The sequence below is a fragment of the Salmo salar genome, chromosome 03 (genome assembly GCF_965601325.2).
Source record: "Salmo salar chromosome 03, fSalSal1, whole genome shotgun sequence".
Lineage (NCBI taxonomy): Eukaryota > Metazoa > Chordata > Actinopteri > Salmoniformes > Salmonidae > Salmo > Salmo salar.
The window spans coordinates 45,735,033-45,756,058 of NC_138293.1; the positions used below are offsets into that span (position 1 = coordinate 45,735,033).

Below are 21,026 nucleotides of genomic sequence, written 5' to 3' on the forward strand. Positions count from 1 at the left end.
ACACACACACACACACACACACTGTCCCGAGGCGTTACGTCTCCTGTTGTAGTTGTGACTGACGTGGTGTGCTGTGACGCAGACACAATAACACTCTTATGCACAACACTTTTTCCTGCCTGTATCTGAGTAACGAAACTTCTGAGGGTGCATCCTAATTGTCCAACGTGGTTTCCTCTCCTTATCTCCTTTCCTTCCTCTCCACTGATCTGAAAACCCAGGATGAAAGCAATATGGAGAATGCCCACCAGGAATTTGCTTCCTTTGACCTGTCCAAGTATTTCATGTCATTGCGAATAGAGGAAAGGAGACAAAGAGAGGCATATATGTTAGACTATTGAGAAGCACCCAGGCAGCAGCTCTATTTGTGATTGAGTGTGCCCACTAGGCACTGATGTAAATTCAACACCTATTCCACATTGGTTCAATGTAATTTCATAAAAATGATGTGGAAACAACGTTGATTCAACCAGTGTGTCCCCAGTGGGAGGACCCTGCTGCCACGGCCGGTCGGCTCAGCTGTGCCCATGGAATGTCAGTAAATAAATATCTGTTGTAAAGAACAGGGCTATGTGCATGATGTGTGTGCGCCACCTGTTACATGAACATGACTCCAGTGTGTGTGTACGCCTGTGTGTGACACTTGAACTATTCTGACCCCAGTCCACCAGTATTTTTGCGACTCAGACCCCTCCTTCTTGGCAGTGTGTATTCCTAGCAGACAGCATAAAACGATCTCTCCTAGTTCATTATCTCTTGGCACTGACGCTTTGAAGTTTGACCTCATATTGCCCTGTGATACAATATCTATGTATCATATGAGTGAAATGTATTTATATCTCCTGTCTGACATGTAGCCTAGCTGGATGTCTGGATAGCAGTCCATCCAGCCAGCAGCATATCACCCTGCACCAGCAGCACACCACCCTGCACCAGCAGCACACCACCCTGCACCAGCAGCATAACACCCTGCATCCCACTGCTGGCTTGTTTCTGTAGCTAAGCAGGGTTGGTCCTGGTCAGTCTCTGGATGGGAGACCAGTTGCTGCTGAAAGTGGTGTTGGAGGGCCAGTAGGACGCACTTTTTCCTCAGGTCTAAAAAAATATCCCAATGCCCCCGGGGTAGTGATTGGGGACATTTCCCTGTGTAGGGTGCTGTCTTTCGGATGGGATGTTAAATGGGTGTCCTGACTCTCTGAGGTCATCAAAGATCCCATGGCACTTATCATAAGAGTAGGGGTGTTAACCTCGGTGTCCTGGCTAAATTCCCAAGCTGTCCCTCATACCATCACAGTCACCTAATCATCCCCAGCTTACAAGTGGCTAATTCATCCCCCTCCTCACCCCTGTAACGATTCCCCAGGTTGTTGCTGTAAATGAGAACATGTTCTCAGTCAACTTACCTGGTAAAATAACAGTAAAATTGAAAAAAAATAAAAAATAGGGTCACAGAGACCCTCTTCTGACCTGAACATACACATGTATGAAGACACACGTGCAAGTATGCATAAAGACACACGCACTGACATATGCACAAAGAAACACACATAGACATTTCTGTCCCACAGGATAGAGCAGAAATAAAGATCCCTTAACAATTAGTTAGTGCCTGGCATAGCCCAGACCTAGGGTGAAACAGGGTTAGGGGCGTGCAGCTATAAACAGCTCCCAGCATATCACACACACACACAGTCACACAGAAACACGCACACAGTCGTCAGCTGAAAGTGGCACTCCAGTCTCCTTTTCACTTCTTTTAACACCTGATTACTTAACAAAAGGCACATCTCAATAGGTGGTCCAGGTAAGTCATGATGTAGCAAAAGTGTGTGTGTGGGGGGGGGGGGGGTCCTTTCCTCTTTTGTTCTCTATTTCTCCTCTATTGTTCCTCAAGCAAGGGACGAGGCTGATGACATCACTAATTCCCAACAGGCCAACTCTTTGATTATTATTTTTTTTAATTTCACCTTTATTTAACCAGGTAGACCAGTTGAGAACAAGTTATCATTTACAACTGCGACCTGGCCAAAGCAAAGCAGTGCAACAAAAAAAAAAAAAACACAGAGTTACACATGGGATAAACAAAAGTACAGTCAATAACACAATAGAAAATCTATATACAGTGTGTGCAAAAGGAGTAAGGAGTTAGTAGTAGCGAAGTAATTACAATTTAGCAAATTAACAGTGGAGTGATAATGTCCAGATGATGATGTGCAAGTATAAATTCTGGTGTGCAAAAGAGCAAAAAAAAAGTAAATAAAAACAATATGGGGATGAGGTAGGTAGTTGGATGGGCTATTTACAGATTGGCTGTGTATAGCTCCGGCGATCGGTAAGCTGCTCAGATAGCTGATGCTTAAAGTTAGTGAGTGAGATCTAAGTCTCCAACTTCAGCGATTTTTGCAATTCGTTCCAGTTATTGGCAGCAGAGAACTGGAAGGAAAGGCAGCCAAAGTGTTGGCTTTGGGGATGACCAGTGAGATATACCTGCTGGAGCGCATGCTACGGGTGGGTGTTGCTATAGTGACCAGTGAGCTGAGATAAGGCGGAGCTTTACCTAGCAAAGACTTATAGATGACCTGGAGCCAGTGGGTTCGGCGACGAATATGTAGCGAGAGCCAGCCGACGAGAGCATACAGGTTGCAGTGGTGGGTGGTATATGGGGCTTTGGTGACAAAACGGATGACATCGCCGAATTCGAGGATCGGTAGGATAGTCAGTTTTACGAGGGTATGTTTGGCAGCGTGAGTGAAGGAGGCTTTGTTGCGAAATAGGAAGCCGATTCTAGATTTAATTTTGGATTGGAGATGCTTAATATGAGTCTGGAAGGAGAGTTTACAGTCTAGCCAGACACCTATGTATTTGTAGTTGTCCACATATTCTAAGTCAGAACCGTCCAGAGTAGTGATGCTAGTTGGGCGGGCAGGTGCAAGCAGCGATGGTTTGAAGGGCATGCATTTAGTTATACTAGCATTTAAGAGCAGTTGGAGGCCACGGAATGAGTGTTGTATGGCATTGACGCTCGTTTGGAGGTTTGTTAACACAGTGTCCAAAGAAGGGCCAGAATTATTTAGAATGGTTGTCGTCTGTATAGAGGTGGATCAAGGAATCACCTGCAGCAAGAGCGGCATCGTTGATATATACAGAGAAAAGAGTTGGCCTGAGAATTGAACCCTGTGGTACCCCCATAGAGACTGCCAGAGGTCCAGACAACAGGCCCTCCGATTTGACACACTGAATTCTATCAGAGAAGTAGTTGGTGAACCAGGCGAGGCAGTCTCCTTGAAGTTTGTTGTCTCTAAAAAACACAATTTTCCTCAAAAAATTTTTTGTGTGTACTTTACTGTATTTATATTTGGGGATATCGCTTTTCAACAGTAAAAGTTCAAGAATCACTGGAGGACATCTTTAAAGCAGGGCTGTCTGAATCTGAATCAACTTACTTTACTTTGACACATTGCTTCTCTCTCTTGCTGTCCAACAACCCCCCCCCCCCCCCCACTCCCCTATCGCACCTCCCTCTCCCTCTCTCAGGGCCGTTGTTCCAGGGAGAACTGTAAGTACCTTCACCCTCCTGGCCACCTAAAGACCCAGCTGGAGATCAACGGCAGGAACAACCTAATCCAACAGAAGAACATGGCCATGCTGGCCCAGCAGATGCAACTCGCAAACGCCATGATGCCCGGCACACAGCTCCAGCCTATGGTGAGACAAATACAGTAGGGATGTGAAGTCACACACATACACAATGGTGAGAGAACACACACATGCACAAATGTGCGCACACACACACACACACACACACACACACACACACACACACACACACACACACACACACACACACACACACACACACACACACACACACACACACACACACGTGAGTGGAAAAGAATATAACTGAACTGTGACTGAATCCCAGGACCTGAAACCCCTCTTCATTTTATTCAACCTTTGCCAATCCAGGTTAGTCTCTATGACCTGGTCCAAGACAGCAACAGGTTCAGTTTACATCAAGTAATTACATGACAACACTTACAGTCGGTTGCGTCTCAAATGGCACTCTATTCCCTATATAGTGTACTACTTCTGACCATGCAGAGCCCTAAAGCAGTGCACTATATAGGGAATTCAGTATCAGTTTAGATAAGCCACATAACATTGAATACAGTACATTTAACATACCAGGAAATATAACCTCTCACCTTTGACCCTTGTCTCTATCTGCCCACCCCCTCCTCCCGTTTGCAGCCTATGTTCTCTATGGCACCAGGCCTGGCCACCAATGCCAGCGCGGCGGCAGCAGCCTTCAACCCATACCTGGGCCCGGTATCGCCTGGCCTGATGCAGGCAGAGATCATGCCCAACCCGCAGGTCCTCATGGCAGGCCACCCCAACCATGGCCAGGTCCCCAATGCTGCAGCCGCAGCTGCACAGAAACTCATGAGGACAGACAGACTGGAGGTAAGAGATTCAGATTGACGGACAACCCCTTCCCCCACTCCAGCAGCCTGTACTGATTCTAGGCCACAACATGCTGTGTTAACAAAAAGCCAGTGCTGCCCTCTGCTGCACTTCAAATGCCATGTCCAACACACAGTGACTTTGCTCAATGCTTATGTCTGTCTGTATGACTGTAACCAAGTTTCCATCTACAGTTTTTATGTGTGTAAAGTCATACCGTATAAAAAAAAAATCACGACCGTTGTGATGGAAACAGGAAGTTTTGGTCCAATTTTATAAATGCTGATAGATAATGAAATGAATGAAAATGAATGAATTATGCGTTCATATGAATTATGAAAATGAATTATGCGATAAATGGCGGTGGATATGTTTTTAATGCAGATTTTAGAATATTCACATGAAAATCTGTCGCCAATTGGATGGAAACCAAGCTAGTGTGTATCAATGTATATCCATGTATTCACCCCTCCCCCACACCCTCTCCCCATTGCCAGGTGTGTCGTGAGTACCAGCGGGGCAACTGCTCCCGGGGGGAGAATGACTGCCGCTTTTCCCACCCCTCCGACAGCACCATGATTGACACCAACGACAACACGGTCACCGTGTGTATGGACTACATCAAGGGCCGCTGCTCCAGGGAGAAGTGCAAGTACTTCCACCCTCCGGCCCACCTGCAGGCCAAGATCAAGGCTGCACAGCATCAGGTGAACCAGGCCACTGCCGCCGCAGCCATGGTGAGTAGTCCGCCATCTTGGATCATCTAGGAAACAGTCGCATTGTAGGAATGAGGAAATACACACAGTAGGATGAAGCCGCCCGTAGCCACAGCTCTAAGGTCAGTTATGTGTTTTGACGTTGCAATGGATATGGTTAGGATTTGGGGAGGGTAAGCAGAGAAACTGATCTTAGATATGTGCCTACAGGTAACGTCTCTATTATATTATATGGCTCAGTCTTTTTCTCTGCCTGATGGCGTTAGCTGATAAAAAAAACAGACGTTTAGCTGATCTGACTGATCGTATCTGTATCTACATCCTCTGTCTCAATGTGTGCTTCCCCTGCATAGGTTCCTCTTGGCATTCAATGCATTTAATAATGTGCTTATCTGACTGCAGCCTAAGTCTAATATAACAATGGTCATTCCTCTCTAGCTGAACATCCACAGCTAAACTAGCATTGTAACACTTGTCTATTGTTCCTAGTATTTGCCATGCTTTGTATGAAGAGCAAAAAACAAACGTTGTGGTGTTTAATCATTGTAATGAGACAATGACTATGATGTGCACAGTAAAAGATTAGAGTGTATTGCTTTTTGATCGTTTAATAGTCCCACTTGTCACACTTTAAACATTCTATAGCTCATATTGCTTAATAAAGTCTTCATAAACCCTTTATAAGGCCTGCATAGATGCTTCATAATCATTTATAAGCAAATGTCACACTATATAAAGGTTATATAACAGGTCCTTACATCTGGTGCTATACCAGATGTGGTATAAACCCTATACTACACTTCATAAAGTATGACATTTGTTCATAAATGATTTATGAAGCATTTATGTAGACCTTATAAAGGGTTTATGAATGCTTCATAAGTTATAGTTATTTTAAAGTGTGATCATATCACTCAATGCCCAGTGTTTTGAAGTAATGACAGTGTACATTCCATTTTATTCTTGTTTACATCTTTTCACAGTATTTGATTTAGCTAGACCATTATTGAACTCATGACCATGTATGTACTGTACTGTAGCGCTCAGCCGTAGTACTGTAGTGTCTACACACTGTGCATGCCCTAGTCATGTTATCCCCTTGTATACTGCATTCCAATGATTTGTTTTTTTATTTGTTTTTTTTTCTCACCTACCCGAACTGCACTGCTGCCCCCATGATGCACCTCTGCTTGCTGGTTTATGTTAATGCGCTTGAACCCCATTGGCCCATTGCCATCATGTGCTCGCTGCCTGCTAATTAAGACTCAGTCGGCTGTCAAATCACTGAAGCGACCCCTCGACGCAACCTTTGACCTGGTACTATGACCTTTCACCTTTTAGCTTGGCATGTGGCTTTGTTGTCGTAGTGCAATGTCTTAACCCAGATATAGCTACTTTAATTATTGTTTGTTATCGTAATGTGTTTTATTTTCTCCTGTTGCTATATGTGTCATTATTGCCTGTGATAAACTGATTGTGGCTTCCTTCCCGGCTTTGACTGAATTGACCATCTCCATCATGTTTGCGATTAAAAACCTGCTTCCCAAACAAACATCAATTCGACAAGTGAATCTCTAAAAAGGGCCACAATCAATTAATCACCTATAGCTTATGTTAACAGTAGGAGAGGGTTGAGGACATTTTAGCTTTTAACAGTAAATGTAAATGGTGGCATGGCTCTAGCTTATGTACAATGTGTTGTAAATCAGTAGTATGTATGTACAGTATATATGCATGTATTTGTTCCTAGTGCATGTCTGATTGAGTGGGATAGGACTAAAGTCATATTGTAGGGATCCATTCCAACCCGAGTTAAGAAGATTGCTCATAATTCAGTTGATCATGGCGCTAGCAGTGCAGCCCTCTCTCTCTCTCTGCTTCCTATCTCTTCCTCTTCTAGCTGCCTTATTGTTTTATTAATAGAGCAATGCTTGCTTTAGTTGCATTAAGTCAGCGCAAGGTGTATTTATACAGTATATCCTCCATATTAAGCTTAGTAACTGATTGTATCATGGATATGAATGCTTTATAGAGTCACTATGTAGCCCCAGTTAGTGCCATGCTCTTGCTTGTGTAGTAATGGTGTAGACTGCTGCTTGCTTGCTGGTGTTACACACGGTTACACGTTGTTGTTGTGATGTTCTTTTATCCTCTAACTTAACAACAATTCTCTTTTTTGTTTTCTTTCCCATTTTTACCTCCAACACACCATCTCCTCACGCCTCCCTCACACACCTCTTTCTCTCTCCTATCTCTCTCTCTCTCTCTCTCTCTCTCTCTCTCTCTCCCCCATCCCTCTTTCCCTCCCTCCATTGGGGCTGGGCAGGGGATCCCCCATAGTGTCATGCCACCCATGCCCAAGCGGGCAGCCCTGGAGAAGCCTAATGGGGCTTCTGCCATGTTCAACACTGGCATGCTCCAGTACCAACACGCCTTGGCCAACATGCAGTTTCAGCAGCAGGCTGCCTTCCTCCCCTCAGGTATGGCTCCCAGGGCGCCCACGTTGCTTTCATATGGTCTCTTTCATACGTAGAACTAAAACGAGTAGACCTGCCTGGACATTGAAGGTAGTTAGAGCTCAGCAATAGAGTTAGAGTACGTAGAAGGTGAACAGTGCAAACATTGTTATAACAATATTAAAGGCTCCACGCCGCCATCTAAATCTGGAAGTGGTGCAGGTGTTCAGGTTCTCTCGCTGGTAATGTGCTTTGGTTTGGGCTGGGGGGCTGTGCATGTGGTCAGATGGAGACTGCATTGGGAAGTGTTTCCTTTCTGTCCCCTTGCATCTGTTTGGCAACATAATGTATGTCCTGCTTCCATATTCAACTGCTACACTGTTTCGATTCTGTCTTGAGCGTGTGTGTATGCTATGTGTCACTATCATGATTATTATTATGACTTTTACTATTTATATTCATTGATTGATGATTGCTATTACTATTATTATCACTGTTTATTGCACATTAATATCCATGTTTTTATCTGATCTGTATTGACTCTCTACCTGATTCTCCTTATTGCCTAGTTTGGTCAGTACCAGGGTTGGGGTCAATTCCACTTCAATTCCAGTCAATTTAGAAACACTGAAATTCAAATTCAAATTCTCTTCAATGGTTTTCAATGAGATATGTGTTAAATTGGAATTGGAATTAGGTTACCATTTTGAATTAACTGGAATTTAAATGGAATTTTCCCCAACCCTGGTCAGCACACCTGTATTTTCACTGATGACTACTTACTGTGTTACTGAATGCTGTCCAGTTAATTAATTAACCTGATCTCTTCCTTCATTCTAACGAACCTTGTGACGGGCTGTTTGATTTCTCTCCCCCTTTTCCGATCCACTTCCTGTTGTACACTTCCTGTTGCACTGCATGATGTGCATTTGGGCAGGCTCAATATTCTGCATGACCCCCACCGCCGGTGTTGGTAGGTTCCAGCTTTCCTTCTCCACCAATTAGCTTTCAGCCTTGCCAGTGACTCGCACATCAATCTATCTATCCATCACATCTGAGTGAACCCATATAGTTTTATAGCATGATTCCCACTTTTTTGTGCGGTCTAGTCAACTGCTAGGGTCGTTGTCACACGAGTGACCATAGGAGTTAGCAAGATAGGAGCACTCAATAACCATAGGTGTTGGCAAGACAGCACAAACAGATCTGGGATCAGGCTAATAGTTTTAATTTCCCTCCATTTAATAATCCTCAGAATGGTCAGATCCACATGTAGTTGGATCTGCCTTTGCTTTGACTGAGTCACAGGGTTGGTTGTGGCATATAATATCTACTCATTTGCACATTTCCTTTGTCATTTAAAAAATAATAATACTGTGTTTAGTCATAACTATAAATTGTAATACTGGCGATATACACTGAGTGTGAAAAACATTAGGAACACCTTCCTAATATTAAGTTGCACCCCCTTTTACCATCAGAACAGTCTCGATTCGTTGACACACGAACTACAAGGTGTCGAAAGCATTCCACAGGGATGCTGGCCCATGTTGACTCCGATGCTTCTCACAGTTGTGTCAAGTTGGCTGCATGTCCTTTGGGTGGTGGTGGACCATTCTTGATACACACGGGAAACTGTTGAGCGGGAAAACCCCAGAAGCATTGCAGTTCTTGACACACTCAAATTAGTGCACCTGGCACCTTCTACCATACCCCGTTCAAAAGCATCTTCTTGCCTCCTCTGCCCAGCTTCACCCCTTAACCTGTCTCCTCCTCTTCATCTACACTGATTGAAGTGGATTTAACAAGTGACATCAATAAGGGATCATACTGTAGCTTTCACCTGGATTTGCCTGGTCAGTCTGTCATGGCAAGAGCAGGTGTTCCTAATGTTTTGTGCACTCAGTGTATGTTTTAATGTACGTTTTATTCTGTTTCAGGTGTACTACCAAACATGTTACTGTAAATATTCCTTAGACTCTATACCGCTTTTGTCTGGTATAACCTCAATATGCCATCCACAGATGTACCAATCTGAATCCCTATCCCTTTAACACCCATAGCTAGATTCCAATCATATAACTTACTCCCTTCTCCTCTCCCTCGTGTCTTTCCCTTCTCAGATCAGAAAGGACTGGAAGTGTTTAAGAAATATGGTTACTGCCAACCCAACCTTCTTCTAGGTTAGGTGTTTTCTGCATCATATTGCTTAAACGTATCCAATCCTCTCAGATCTTCAAGTATGCATCAGCGAGGGCAGAGAGAAAGGAAGTGAGTTATTGAATTAGAATCGGGCCCTTGCCCCTCTCCCCCCCTCTCCCCCCTCTCCCCCCTCACCTGTCCCTCACGTTTGCCTGGTGCCCAATTGGCCACACTCTACTCCTCCTCTATGGGTTTTTGCTTATCTGATTTTCCCTTTTGACAAAAGTACCCATGATGCACGGTGGTACGCAAGCGTCTGCAGCCACCACATCTGCCACAAGCGTTCCCTTCGCAAACGCCTCAGCCAATCAGGTTTGCTCCTCTCTCTCTCTCTCATGTACAGTGCATTCGGAAACCCCTTCCCCATTTCGTTACGTTACAGCCTTATTCTAAAATGGATTAAATATTTTTTTCCCCCTCATCCATCTACACACAATACCACATAATGACGAAGCGAAAACTGTTTTATCGATTTTTTTGCAAATGTATTAGAATTAAAAAACAGAAATACCTTATTTACACAAGTATTCAGATCCTTTGCTATGAGACTCAAAATTTAGCTCTGGTGCATCCTGTTTCTAATTGACCATCCTTGAGATGTTTCAACAACTTGATTGGAGTCCACCTGTGGTAAAATCAATTGACTGGACATGATTTGGAAAGGCACACACCTGTCTTTATAAGGTCCGATAATTGACAGTGCATGTCAGAGCAAAACCTAGCCATGAGGTCGAAGGAATTGTCCGTAGAGCTCCGAGACAGGATTGTGTTGAGGCACAGATCTGGAGAAGGGTACCAAAACATGTCTGCAGCATTGAAAGTCCCCAAGGACACAGTGGCCTCCATCATTCTTAAATGGAAGAAGTTTGGAACCACCAAGACTCTTCCTAAACTGAGAAATCGGGGAAAAGGGCCTCGGTCAGGGAGGTGACCAAGAACCCAATGATCACTCTCACAGAGCTCCAGATTTCTCTGTGGAGATGGGAGAAACTTCTTGAAGGACAACCATCTCTGCAGCACTCCACCAATCCGGCCTTTATGGTAGAGTGGCCAGACGGAGGCCACTCCTCAGTAAAAGGCACATGACAGCCTGCTTGGAGTTTGTCTGAAGGCACCTAAAGACTCTCAGACCATGACAAACACGATTCTCTGGTCTGATGAAACAAGCGTCACGTCTGGAGGAAACCTGGCACCATCCCTACGGTGAAGCATGGTGGTGGCAGCATCATGCTGTGGGGATGTTTTTCAGCGACAGGGACTGGGAGACTAGTCAGGGTTGAGGGAAAGATGAATGGATCCTTGATGAAAACCTGCTCCAGACCTCCGACTGGGGCAAAGGTTCACCTTCCAACAGGACAATGATCCTAAGTATACAGCCAAGACAACGCAGGAGTGGCTTTGGGACAAGTCTCTCAATGTCCTTGAATGGCCCAGCCAGAGCCCGGACTTGAACCCGATCGAACATTTCTGGAGAGACCTGAAAATAGCTGTGCAGCGACGCGCCCCATCCAACCTGACAGAGCTTGATAGGATCTGCAGAGAAGAATAGGATAAACTCCCCAAATACAGGTGTGCCAAGCTTGTAGCGTCATACCCAAGAGGACTTGGCTGTAATCGCTACTCAAGGCTGTAATCGCTGCAAAAGGTGCTTCAACAAAGAATTAAGTAAAGGGTCTGAAATGTCTAAAAACCAGTTTTAGCTTCGTCATTATAGGGTTTTGTGTGTAGATTGCTGAGGATTTTTGTTTTATTTCTTACATTTTAGAATAAGGCTGGAATGTAACATAATGTGGAAAAAGTCAAGGGGTCTGAATACTTTCCGAAGGCACTGTGTATACAGTATATATATCTGCCTTTCACGCACAGTGCACATGGAGGTTCTGTAGGTGCTTCTCTGTCTGCTAGGGATGGGATGGGAGACAGTCTCCCTCTTGTTGGCCTACACTGGTTGTTGAGTATAACCATTTAACAAAAGGTTATTAGAACAGTACATCTATGTATCATGTTAATGGTAAACTTTGAATGTAGTTATAAAACAAGTTATATATGTCATTAACTAGTCATTCTGGGGAGACATTTACTCTATGTCATTCATGTTTGATGTAATTTTAACCTTGATCTTTGTCCTTTCTCATTTTGAGGACTCTTCCTTATCAAAGTTGACTACCAACGAATACATGCAATTGGTATGTATGAGGTAGTTTTCCTTATTTTTGTCAAGCGTTTTGCACAGTAGGTGCAGCAGTTGCTATCTGTGCCATTTGGTGCTCGGCTTATGTTTTTCTGCTGCTGCCTACATGCAGTCAAAGCTATTACAGTGTCTGAGGACTCCACTTTTTTTTTCTTCCGCTGCTTAGGCCCTTGAGTGAGGAGTATACAGTGGGGTCAGAAATCACTGACACCCTTGATAAAGATGTCAAAGAGCTCTATTTACATGTCACCTGACCAAAGCACCAGTTCCAATCCAAGTGCTAATGTTGTTTAGCAAACTCCAGGCATTTACATTTGTCATGAAAATTGAGCTCAATGGCCACGCACAGCACTGGTGGGTTTGGTGTCGAAATTAGAATGCATAAGCAGAAAAGAACCCCATACCTACTGTAAAATATAGTGGTAGATCTTTGATGTTATGGGGCTATTTTGCTTCCTCTGGTCCTGGGGCCCTTGCTAAGGTCACTTTCCCCAGTACCAGGATATTTTAGCCAAAAACCTGGTTGCCTCTGCCAGGAGGCTGAAACTTGGCCGCAAGTGGATCTTCTAGCAAGACAATAATCCCAAGCAGACATCAAAATCCACATTTTGCAATGGCCATCTCAGTCTCCGGACATGAAACCCATTGAAAACCTGTGGTTTGAATTGAAGAGGGCAGTCCATAAGCACAGACAAAGGATATCAAGGATCTGGGAGGATTCTGTATTGAGGAATGGTCTAAGATCCCTCCCAATGTGTTCTTCAACATTTTAGAAAAAGGCTCAGTGCCGTTATCCTCTCAAGGGGAAGTGTTGAAAGGTATTGAAAACAGGGGTGTCAATAATTTTGACCCCTACCTATTTTTGTATTTTTTTTGTATTACTTGTTAAACAAAATCTCATTCTCTGAGCAATTGTATTAGTATAAAATAATATAATTTCCCCCAAAATATTGGCATACAATATAGCTCAGTATTTCAATTATTTATTTTATACAGTAATTTTTGCTAATCTTTCTCAAGGGTGTCAATAATTTCAGACCATACTGTATGTGGTCAAATAGGACAAGGGAAAGAATACATGTACATAGTGAAATATTAACATATTGTACAGTGAGGAAAAAAAGTATTTGATCCCCTGCTGATTTTGTACATTTGCCCACTGACAAAGAAATGATCAGTCTATAATTTTAATGGTAGGTTTCTTTGAACTGAATAACAACAAAAAAAGAGACAGAATAACAACAACAAAAATCCAGAAAAACACGTCAAAAATGTTATAAATTGATTTGCATTCTAATGAGGGAAATAAGTATTTGACCCCCTCTCAATCAGAAAGATTTCTGGCTCCCAGGTGTCTTTTATACAGGTAACGAGCTGAGATTAGGAGCACACTCTTAAAGGGTGTGCTCCTAACCGCAGCTTGTTACCTGTAAAAAAGACATCTGTCCACAGAAGTAATCAATCAATCAGATTCCAAACTCTCCACCATGGCCAAGACCAAAGAGCTCTCCAAGGATGTCAGGGACAAGATTGTAGACCTACACAAGGCTGGAATGGGCTACAAGACCATCGCCAAGCAGCTTGGTGAGAAGGTGACAACAGTTGGTGCGAATATTCGCAAATTGGAGAAACACAAAAGAACTGTCAATCTCCCTCGGCCTGGGGCTCCATGCAAGATCTCACCTCGTGGAGTTGCAATGATCATGAGAACGATGAGGAATCAGCCCAGAACTACATGGGAGGATCTTGTCAATGATCTCAAGGCAGCTGGGACCATAGTTACCAAGAAAACAATTGGTAACATACTACGCCGTGAAGGACTGAAATCCTGCAGCGCCCGCAAGGTCCCCCTGCTCAAGAAAGCACATATACATGCCCGTCTGAAGTTTGCCGATGAACATCAAAATGATTCAGAGGACAACTGGTGAAAGTGTTGTGGTCAGATGAGACCAAAATGGAGCTCTTTGGCATCAACTCAACTCGCCTTGTTTGGAGGAGGAGGAACGCTGCCTATGACCCCAAGAACACCATCCCCACCGTCAAACATGGAGGTGGAAACATGCTTTTGGAGGTGTTTTTCTGCTAAGGGGACAGGACAACTTCACCGCATCACAGGGACGATGGACGGGGCCATGTACCGTCAAATCTTGGGTGAGAACCTCCTTCCCTCAGCCAGGGCATTGAAAATGGGTCGTGGATGGGTATTCCAGCATGACAATGACCCAAATCACATGGCCAAAGCAACAAAGGAGTGGCTCAAGAAGAAGCACATTAAGGTCCTGGAGTGGCCTAGCCAGTCTCCAGACCTAATCCCATAGAAAATCTGTGGAGGGAGCTGAAGGTTCGAGTTGCCAAACGTCAGCCTCGAAACCTTAATGACTTGGAGAAGATCTGCAAAGAGGAGTGGGATAAAATCCCTCCTAAGATGTGTGCAAAACTGGTGGCCAACTACAAGAAACGTCTGACCTCTGTGATTGCCAACAAGTACTAAGTCATGTTTTGCAGAGGGGTCAAATACTCATTTCCCTCATTAAAATGCAAATAATTTTATAACATTTTTGACATGCGTTTTTTTGGATTTGTTTGTTGTTATTCTGTCTCTCACTGCTCAAATAAACCTACCATTAAAATTATAGACTGATCATTTCTTTGTCAGTGGGCAAACGTACAAAATCAACAGGGGATCAAATACTTTTTTCCCTCACGTATAATGTAATGGGAGTGCAACAACCCTTAAAGTTAAAGACATTAGTTGAAACTTTATTATCCCAAGGAAAAAAATGTATGCTTAACTAACTGCACTCCAGGGAACAGAACCGAAACACCCCCCAAAAAACATTTTTGGGGAGACAGAATCAGAACCAGGAAGGAAAGAGATCTATACTGTTCCAGTTCAGAAGCGTTATTTTAAAATCATGGGAACCGGTTAATAATATTATGTTAGGTTCCAGGAATTATTTTCAGTCCCTCAAAAAAATACTACAAGGCAGCTATGCAAAGCCCTCCCTCTGTCACTCAGAAACTTATTCCAGTGTCTGCCTGCCAGCTGAAAATATTTGCCAGTGTGAGCATGTAGGCAACCTGCCTCTCCCCCTCTGAAGCTTAGGCTACTGTAACCTACTGACGTTACAAGTGTGATTCAGAAATTAGGGAGAGATTTTTAATTAGGGAAAAATGTATTAACTTTTTCAATACTATAGCTTTTACATTTCACATTGGATTTATTAACTATTGTTTTTAATTATGGTGCCACTCTGCACACACAAGCTTGTTAGCTAGATAGCTAGCTAGCTCTGGTCCAATGTTAACTCTCGGAAGTTCAATAGACATTCAAAGATTTTCCATAGAAGCCGTTCTTCCGTAGGTATAGTTCTGTGGGCCTAATTGAGATAATGCATGTCATAACAATATGCCCAGAGCTTCAAGCCAAGCCTCCTCCTTCACCCTGTCTCGCTCTCCCCCCACCCGCAAAATTGAAGTCGCTTCTCGCGCCCTACACTTGTCTGTCTGTCCATCGCAGATTTAAACAACTATAGCTTGCCTGCTCCATACTACTCTATCCTGTCATTTAATGTCGAGCTAATGTAAAAAACTATTTCAGAGGTTTAAAAAGGAAAAAAGAACCGGTTCAGAACTTTATTTTACAGGTTGGAACAGTGGAACGGAAAGAAAAACAATACAAAACGATTGGAAAATAATTTTGGTTCCAACCACTGGGTGCAGGTATACAAGCTGTAGGACTTAAGTTTGCACGAGGAGACACCTCACTAGCGACTGACATTTTATTTTCTTCCTTCCACCCCCTTCCTCCACCCTCCCCTTGCCAAACATTCCAAAAATGATGCTTGACCGTTGATTAGCAGGTTTCAGTGATCCTATAAAATGCTTTGTTTTATCTATGCAACATTGTAACCACATTTTGTCTTATCTTCATCTCCTTTTCGGTAATGAACTCGAAAATGTGGTTAAAACTGCTGATGTGTGGTAGTGGGGCTAGTGGATGTCCGATGATATGCGTAAGATGTTTGCTGTGTTTGATTTCTCTGACCTGTCTCCATCCCCAGATTCCAATCATTTCTGCCGATCATCTGAGTAGTCACAAGTATCTGACTCAAATGTAGTTCGAGTCAAGAACAGTGAGTTTCTATTCATCTCTGTTTCGTTACAGTATGTTTAACTATGCAGCTAGTGTTTTTGTTTTATTTTTATACATTTAAAGGGGCAATCGGCAATCATAGATTTTTGGACATTGAAATGAATATATACCCATTGATTCTTGAAGAATATTACTTATAGATGCCTCCTGGGCTCAGTTTAACTCTTGAACCCCATCAGAATCCACATTCTAAGCTTGTTTTCATCCTATATTTGTAAACAATGTAAATGCAAACATTGAATTTATTTAGATTTGTTTGGGTAAAAACATTATACAGCAAGATGTACACTGTATTTCCAGACGATAGCACTTAAAAGTATACATTTAAACACTTGTTTCCAAAGTGCTCCTTGATGGTAATAACATAAACAATTTTGATATCATGAATGGTCAGTCCTTACATCCAGAGCTCTGTCTATGAATTAGATGTTGGTTATATTTCTCCAGACCCATCTTTCAGCTTTTTACCAAAGCAGTGGCGGGGTGGCCGCAAGGTTATTGATTAAACTGCAGATTGCCGATTTAAGCAACCTTTCAGCGAGCAAAAAGAAGATCCAGATCTTGGAAGACGAGCTACATATGAAAATAACTTTTCTAACTTCCAAAAAAAATGTAATTCCTTGTTTGTTGTTTTGCAGATCAAATGACTGTGTGCTGGCACTGTACAAGCCTAAAGAGTTCCGCCTTTATGTATATAATGTTCAGAATGTCAAGCAATGGACATGAGGAGAATCGGTCATCATCTCTCAGTCGCTCCGCAATGCTGTTCTTGTCACACATGCCAACATCGGTGTGCCCAGTCGATGCCATGCCATGACACACATACATACATACACACACACACCTCCTTGTCCTCCAAGTCAACACCCAGCTGAGAAGAGGAGTGTCTGTCTATCCATGCTGACAGACAGACACTGAGTACATTCACAATACACCTGTGTGTTCAAACACATTTATTTTTTACATTTTTGCACACACATGAGGCTGAGAGCGAGATGTTGTGGCGTCTAACGTACAGAATACTGTGTTGGTACGTCGGTAGACCAAGACAGCATTTTTTATTTGTTTTGTTTTTAAATTAATACATTTGTTTTCATGGTTTACAAAAAAAATGCAAATGTGCACCTTGAATTTTAATTGAAATCAGAAAGGCACAACACATTTTAGCATGTACAGTTTTCTGTTTTTTAAAAGGCTTCTAGTGAAGCTAGATGATAAAATGAGGGTCAGGGACATATGAATGTTCTGGGTAAGAAACACACCTGTGTACCTTTGAAAGCACAGCCATGCTAGCTTTAACCACCTAAATTGTGCCATAGAGGCCATACATCCCAAACCAGAGTGTTATTTCAGCAGTGTTATTCTGTTTACCTAAGATATGTGTTTTTATGGCTCGAGTTTTGTTTTTTTTACGTAATTTCTCCATTGTGTATTTTCTTTATATATATATATATTGTGCCATTTGATTTTTGGTTGTTATTAGGAATGGGTTCCTCTCCAGCCTTTGATCTCTCTTGCAATGAAAAAAAAAATAGAGGTGCCTTTTATCAATTTGTTTTTGTTTTGCCTTTCTGTTTTTGCTTTATTGTTGTATTTATCAGATGGGGTGATCTATGACTCAGAGCTCATAGTGACTGGGAGAGTTGTAAGTCAGTAGACTCTAATGCCTGTTGAAGTGATATGGGGCGTACTAGCTCTCCATGAGGTCTCATTTTCTTGTCCCCAACCTTAAAGGAAAAATCCACTCAAAAACGATCTTTTGGTATTATATCAAAATGTAGTTTTTGAGTTGATTTTTTCGTTATAGGTGGAGGGACTCTAAAAGTGTGTCTAGAAAGAAGCACTGTCAAATCATGTGTTGTTAAAAAAATATAAGTTTGATTAGGTCATAAGAAGATATGCACTTGATTGAGTGTTTTTGTGCTCCCCCAGACCTATTACCTCTCAATAGACACATTTTACTTCAATTGAGGTAATACAACAAATAACTAATTTGATGTGAATTTATCAAACAGAAGGAAAAAGTATCTCACTTTTTTGATCAGATTTGATCTGATTCAGGATACCAAAGCACAGTTCTGCTCATGCACGAAGGGAGTTTATGGCCAAATTCAAGGAAGGTTGAACACAGAATTGGGGGAGCAGAGATTTCATTTCAAAACCCTTGTTTTCACATGCCATTATGTTGTGGGATTTTGTTTTGTTGTTTTGACTGAGGTGTAAGATCTCTTTTCTGATTGTAATGTACTTCTATTGAAGCCTTAGATTACAGGACTGGGTTACATCCCAATCAAATGTACTTTCAATCACCATACAGGCAATGAACACCAATTATATATTATAGTCCGTACACATACATACACCTTATAATGTTTTGGTTTAGTTTTTTTCTCAAGTAACAATTTACTCTTAAATTTCATTGAACTCATGTGTTATGTATTACTTAAGGATTTTAATCTATTTGAATATTTAGTTTGTAGATTTCTGCCTTATTATATTCTACTTGACAACATTATTATATAGCCGTTGTAAATTTAGAGATTTGGATTTTCAAACCATACTAATGATTAATAATAATATGTGGAGTCAGAATAAGTATTCACATCATTCTTGTAGCTGGACATCTGAAGAAGTTGATCAAAAATGTTGATCAAAGGCCTTTTGATATTGATACAATGAACGGCATCAGTTGGTGAGTTGCCGAGGCATCAACTCTGGCTGAAAACGAATGTTTTAACTAGCTACAAGTCGAGATCTTGTTTGAAAATACACTATTGGTCAAATGTTTTAGAACACCTACTCATTCAAGGGTTTTTCTTTTTATTATTTTCTACATTGTGCTCAGCATATGTGGGAACTCCTTCAAGACTGTTGGAAAAGCATTCCAGGTGAAGCTGGTTGAGAGAATGCCAAGAGTCTGCAAAGCTGTCATCAAGGCAAAGGGTGGCTATTTGAAGAATCTCAAATATAAAATATATTTTGATTTGTTGAACACTTTTTTGGTTACCACATGATTCCATATGTGTTATTTCATAGTTTGATGTCTTCACTATTATTCTACAATGTAGAAAATAGTAAAAACAAAGAAAAACCCTTGAATGAGTAGGTGTTCTAAAACTTTTGACCGGTAGTGTATATTGTGTCGAAATTTAGATCGTCCATGTTTAGAGAAGGAACAAAAAGTTATTTTCTACTGTATCCATTAATTAAAATATATATATATATATTGTTTTAATATTTCTTAAGATTGCCCTGAATGTCAGCGCAAAATGAACAGTGAGATTGATGGGTCTGTGGAGTTTGGTGAATAGTGAGAGTAGAGGTGAGGTAGTGGACTTTGCTGAATCGGGAAGGTCGGTAATGCTGCAGATGAACGAACTCTAACCTAAGGGACGAAGGTTGACTTTTTGCACTTCTGTACATAGTCAATGAACAGAGAAAAAAAAACATTTATCATATTGAGATATTATTTTGAATAAAAAATTCTATAATGATAAGTACTTTTTTAGGTTAATTTAAAAAAAATCGAAACGGATAGACCAGCTAAACAAATTTGCTTGCAAAAAGAAAGAAAATGGTGCCAGTTTCTAGGCCAATGCATTCAGAAAAAGCTGTGTTTTTAAGCTTTTGTCAGTGGCTAGTAGTTTGCCAGGAAATCCTCAAGGGGCGTAATCCACTCCCACTCACTCCCCCTGTAGTATATGATATACAATAAATATCATATATTGTCCATATTTCAAATCTTGGAACAGGCCATTCATGCCTAGCCCTACGGTACAATAACTACAAAAATATATATTACAAACCATTTCAAATTTTAGTTTCATTTCATTGCATGTAAAAAGAACACAAATGTAAATCTATATGAGTAGATATGGAAAGTTTATATTTTCAATTTACAAAAATAAATTTGGGGAGAAGGGGGAAATAAGACTTTAGACAAGTAATCGAACACTTGCACTTGTGATATACATTTTTTACCAAGAAACTACATGAGCTCTCAAGAATAAAATGTAACGTTAACACAAAACCACCCCAGAAATATTCTCTAATCACCGTAAGATCACTCAAGTCAACATTGACTCACAGGGCACAGCTAATGCTACCAGACAACTGTGCACTCAGCAGGTGAAGGCTCCCCACCATACCAAATGTATAGGTAAATACTCTTTCAAATGAATGTAACCGTCTTCAGTCAAGGTCATCCTATTTCTGACTCGAGGTCGCTGTATAAGTGCTATGGAACCAAAGCGTCACTTTCTCCAAACCAACCAGAGCTGCGTGGGCAGATTTCACTGTCTCTCAGCTTAAACCAAGGTCTTTCTTCCCTGCAGGGGGCACACATGCTTGACTGTTTAGTATGTGTGAACACTTAATTTTTTTGCTTATAGTTGCTACAGAATAATGTACTACTCTTGTCTTCAGATTTGTTTTATGCACATTTTATTGTTGCCATAATTGACTCTTGCTGTTCTGAATTATATATTAAAAAAAAATTGAATAAAAAAAAAAACTGATTTGCTCACGCAACTCATCTGTGGTCTTCCTGTTTGCATGTTAACTTTGTCTATAACACATTACTGTAAAGGTCCAATGCAGCTGTTTTTATCTCAATATGAAATCATTTCTGGGTAACCATTAAGTACCTTACTATGATTGTTGTCCATTAAAATGGTCAAAAAGAGCATTTTCTCAAGCAATAATTTTACTAGGACTGTCTGTGAGTGGTCTGAGTGGGGAGGGGAAACTGAAATCTAGCTGGTGTTGTCAGAGAGGTTTGGAACTCTCTTATTGGTCTATTAACTAATTTACTGCCTAGTAGGCCAAATTCACCAGGT

At 41.7% G+C, this 21,026-nt stretch overlaps 1 protein-coding gene across 24 annotated transcripts in view; it reads left to right on the forward strand.

The window, feature by feature from the left end:
- mbnl1 (muscleblind-like splicing regulator 1) overlaps positions 1-20,718 on the forward strand; it is a 93,952-nt gene extending 73,234 nt beyond the window's left edge. For 6 of the 24 annotated variants that reach the window (XM_014192071.3, XM_014192073.3, XM_082973525.1 and 3 more), the window contains 11 exons: positions 3,535-3,705; positions 3,970-4,020; positions 4,255-4,467; positions 4,965-5,204; positions 6,447-6,500; positions 7,510-7,663; positions 8,577-8,612; positions 10,068-10,153; positions 11,983-12,027; positions 16,097-16,168; positions 16,827-20,718. In XM_014192071.3, coding sequence (XP_014047546.1) covers positions 3,535-3,705; positions 3,970-4,020; positions 4,255-4,467; positions 4,965-5,204; positions 6,447-6,500; positions 7,510-7,663; positions 8,577-8,612; positions 10,068-10,153; positions 11,983-12,027; positions 16,097-16,153 — 1,107 coding nt within the window. In that variant the 3' untranslated portion in view covers positions 16,154-16,168; positions 16,827-20,718. The remainder of the gene's footprint in view (positions 1-3,534; positions 3,706-3,969; positions 4,021-4,254; positions 4,468-4,964; positions 5,205-6,446; positions 6,501-7,509; positions 7,664-8,576; positions 8,613-10,067; positions 10,154-11,982; positions 12,028-16,096; positions 16,169-16,826) is intronic. The other 18 variants (XM_014192076.3, XM_014192077.3, XM_014192079.3 and 15 more) reach the window with 18 other exon arrangements.
- Positions 20,719-21,026: the final 308 nt, after the last annotated feature.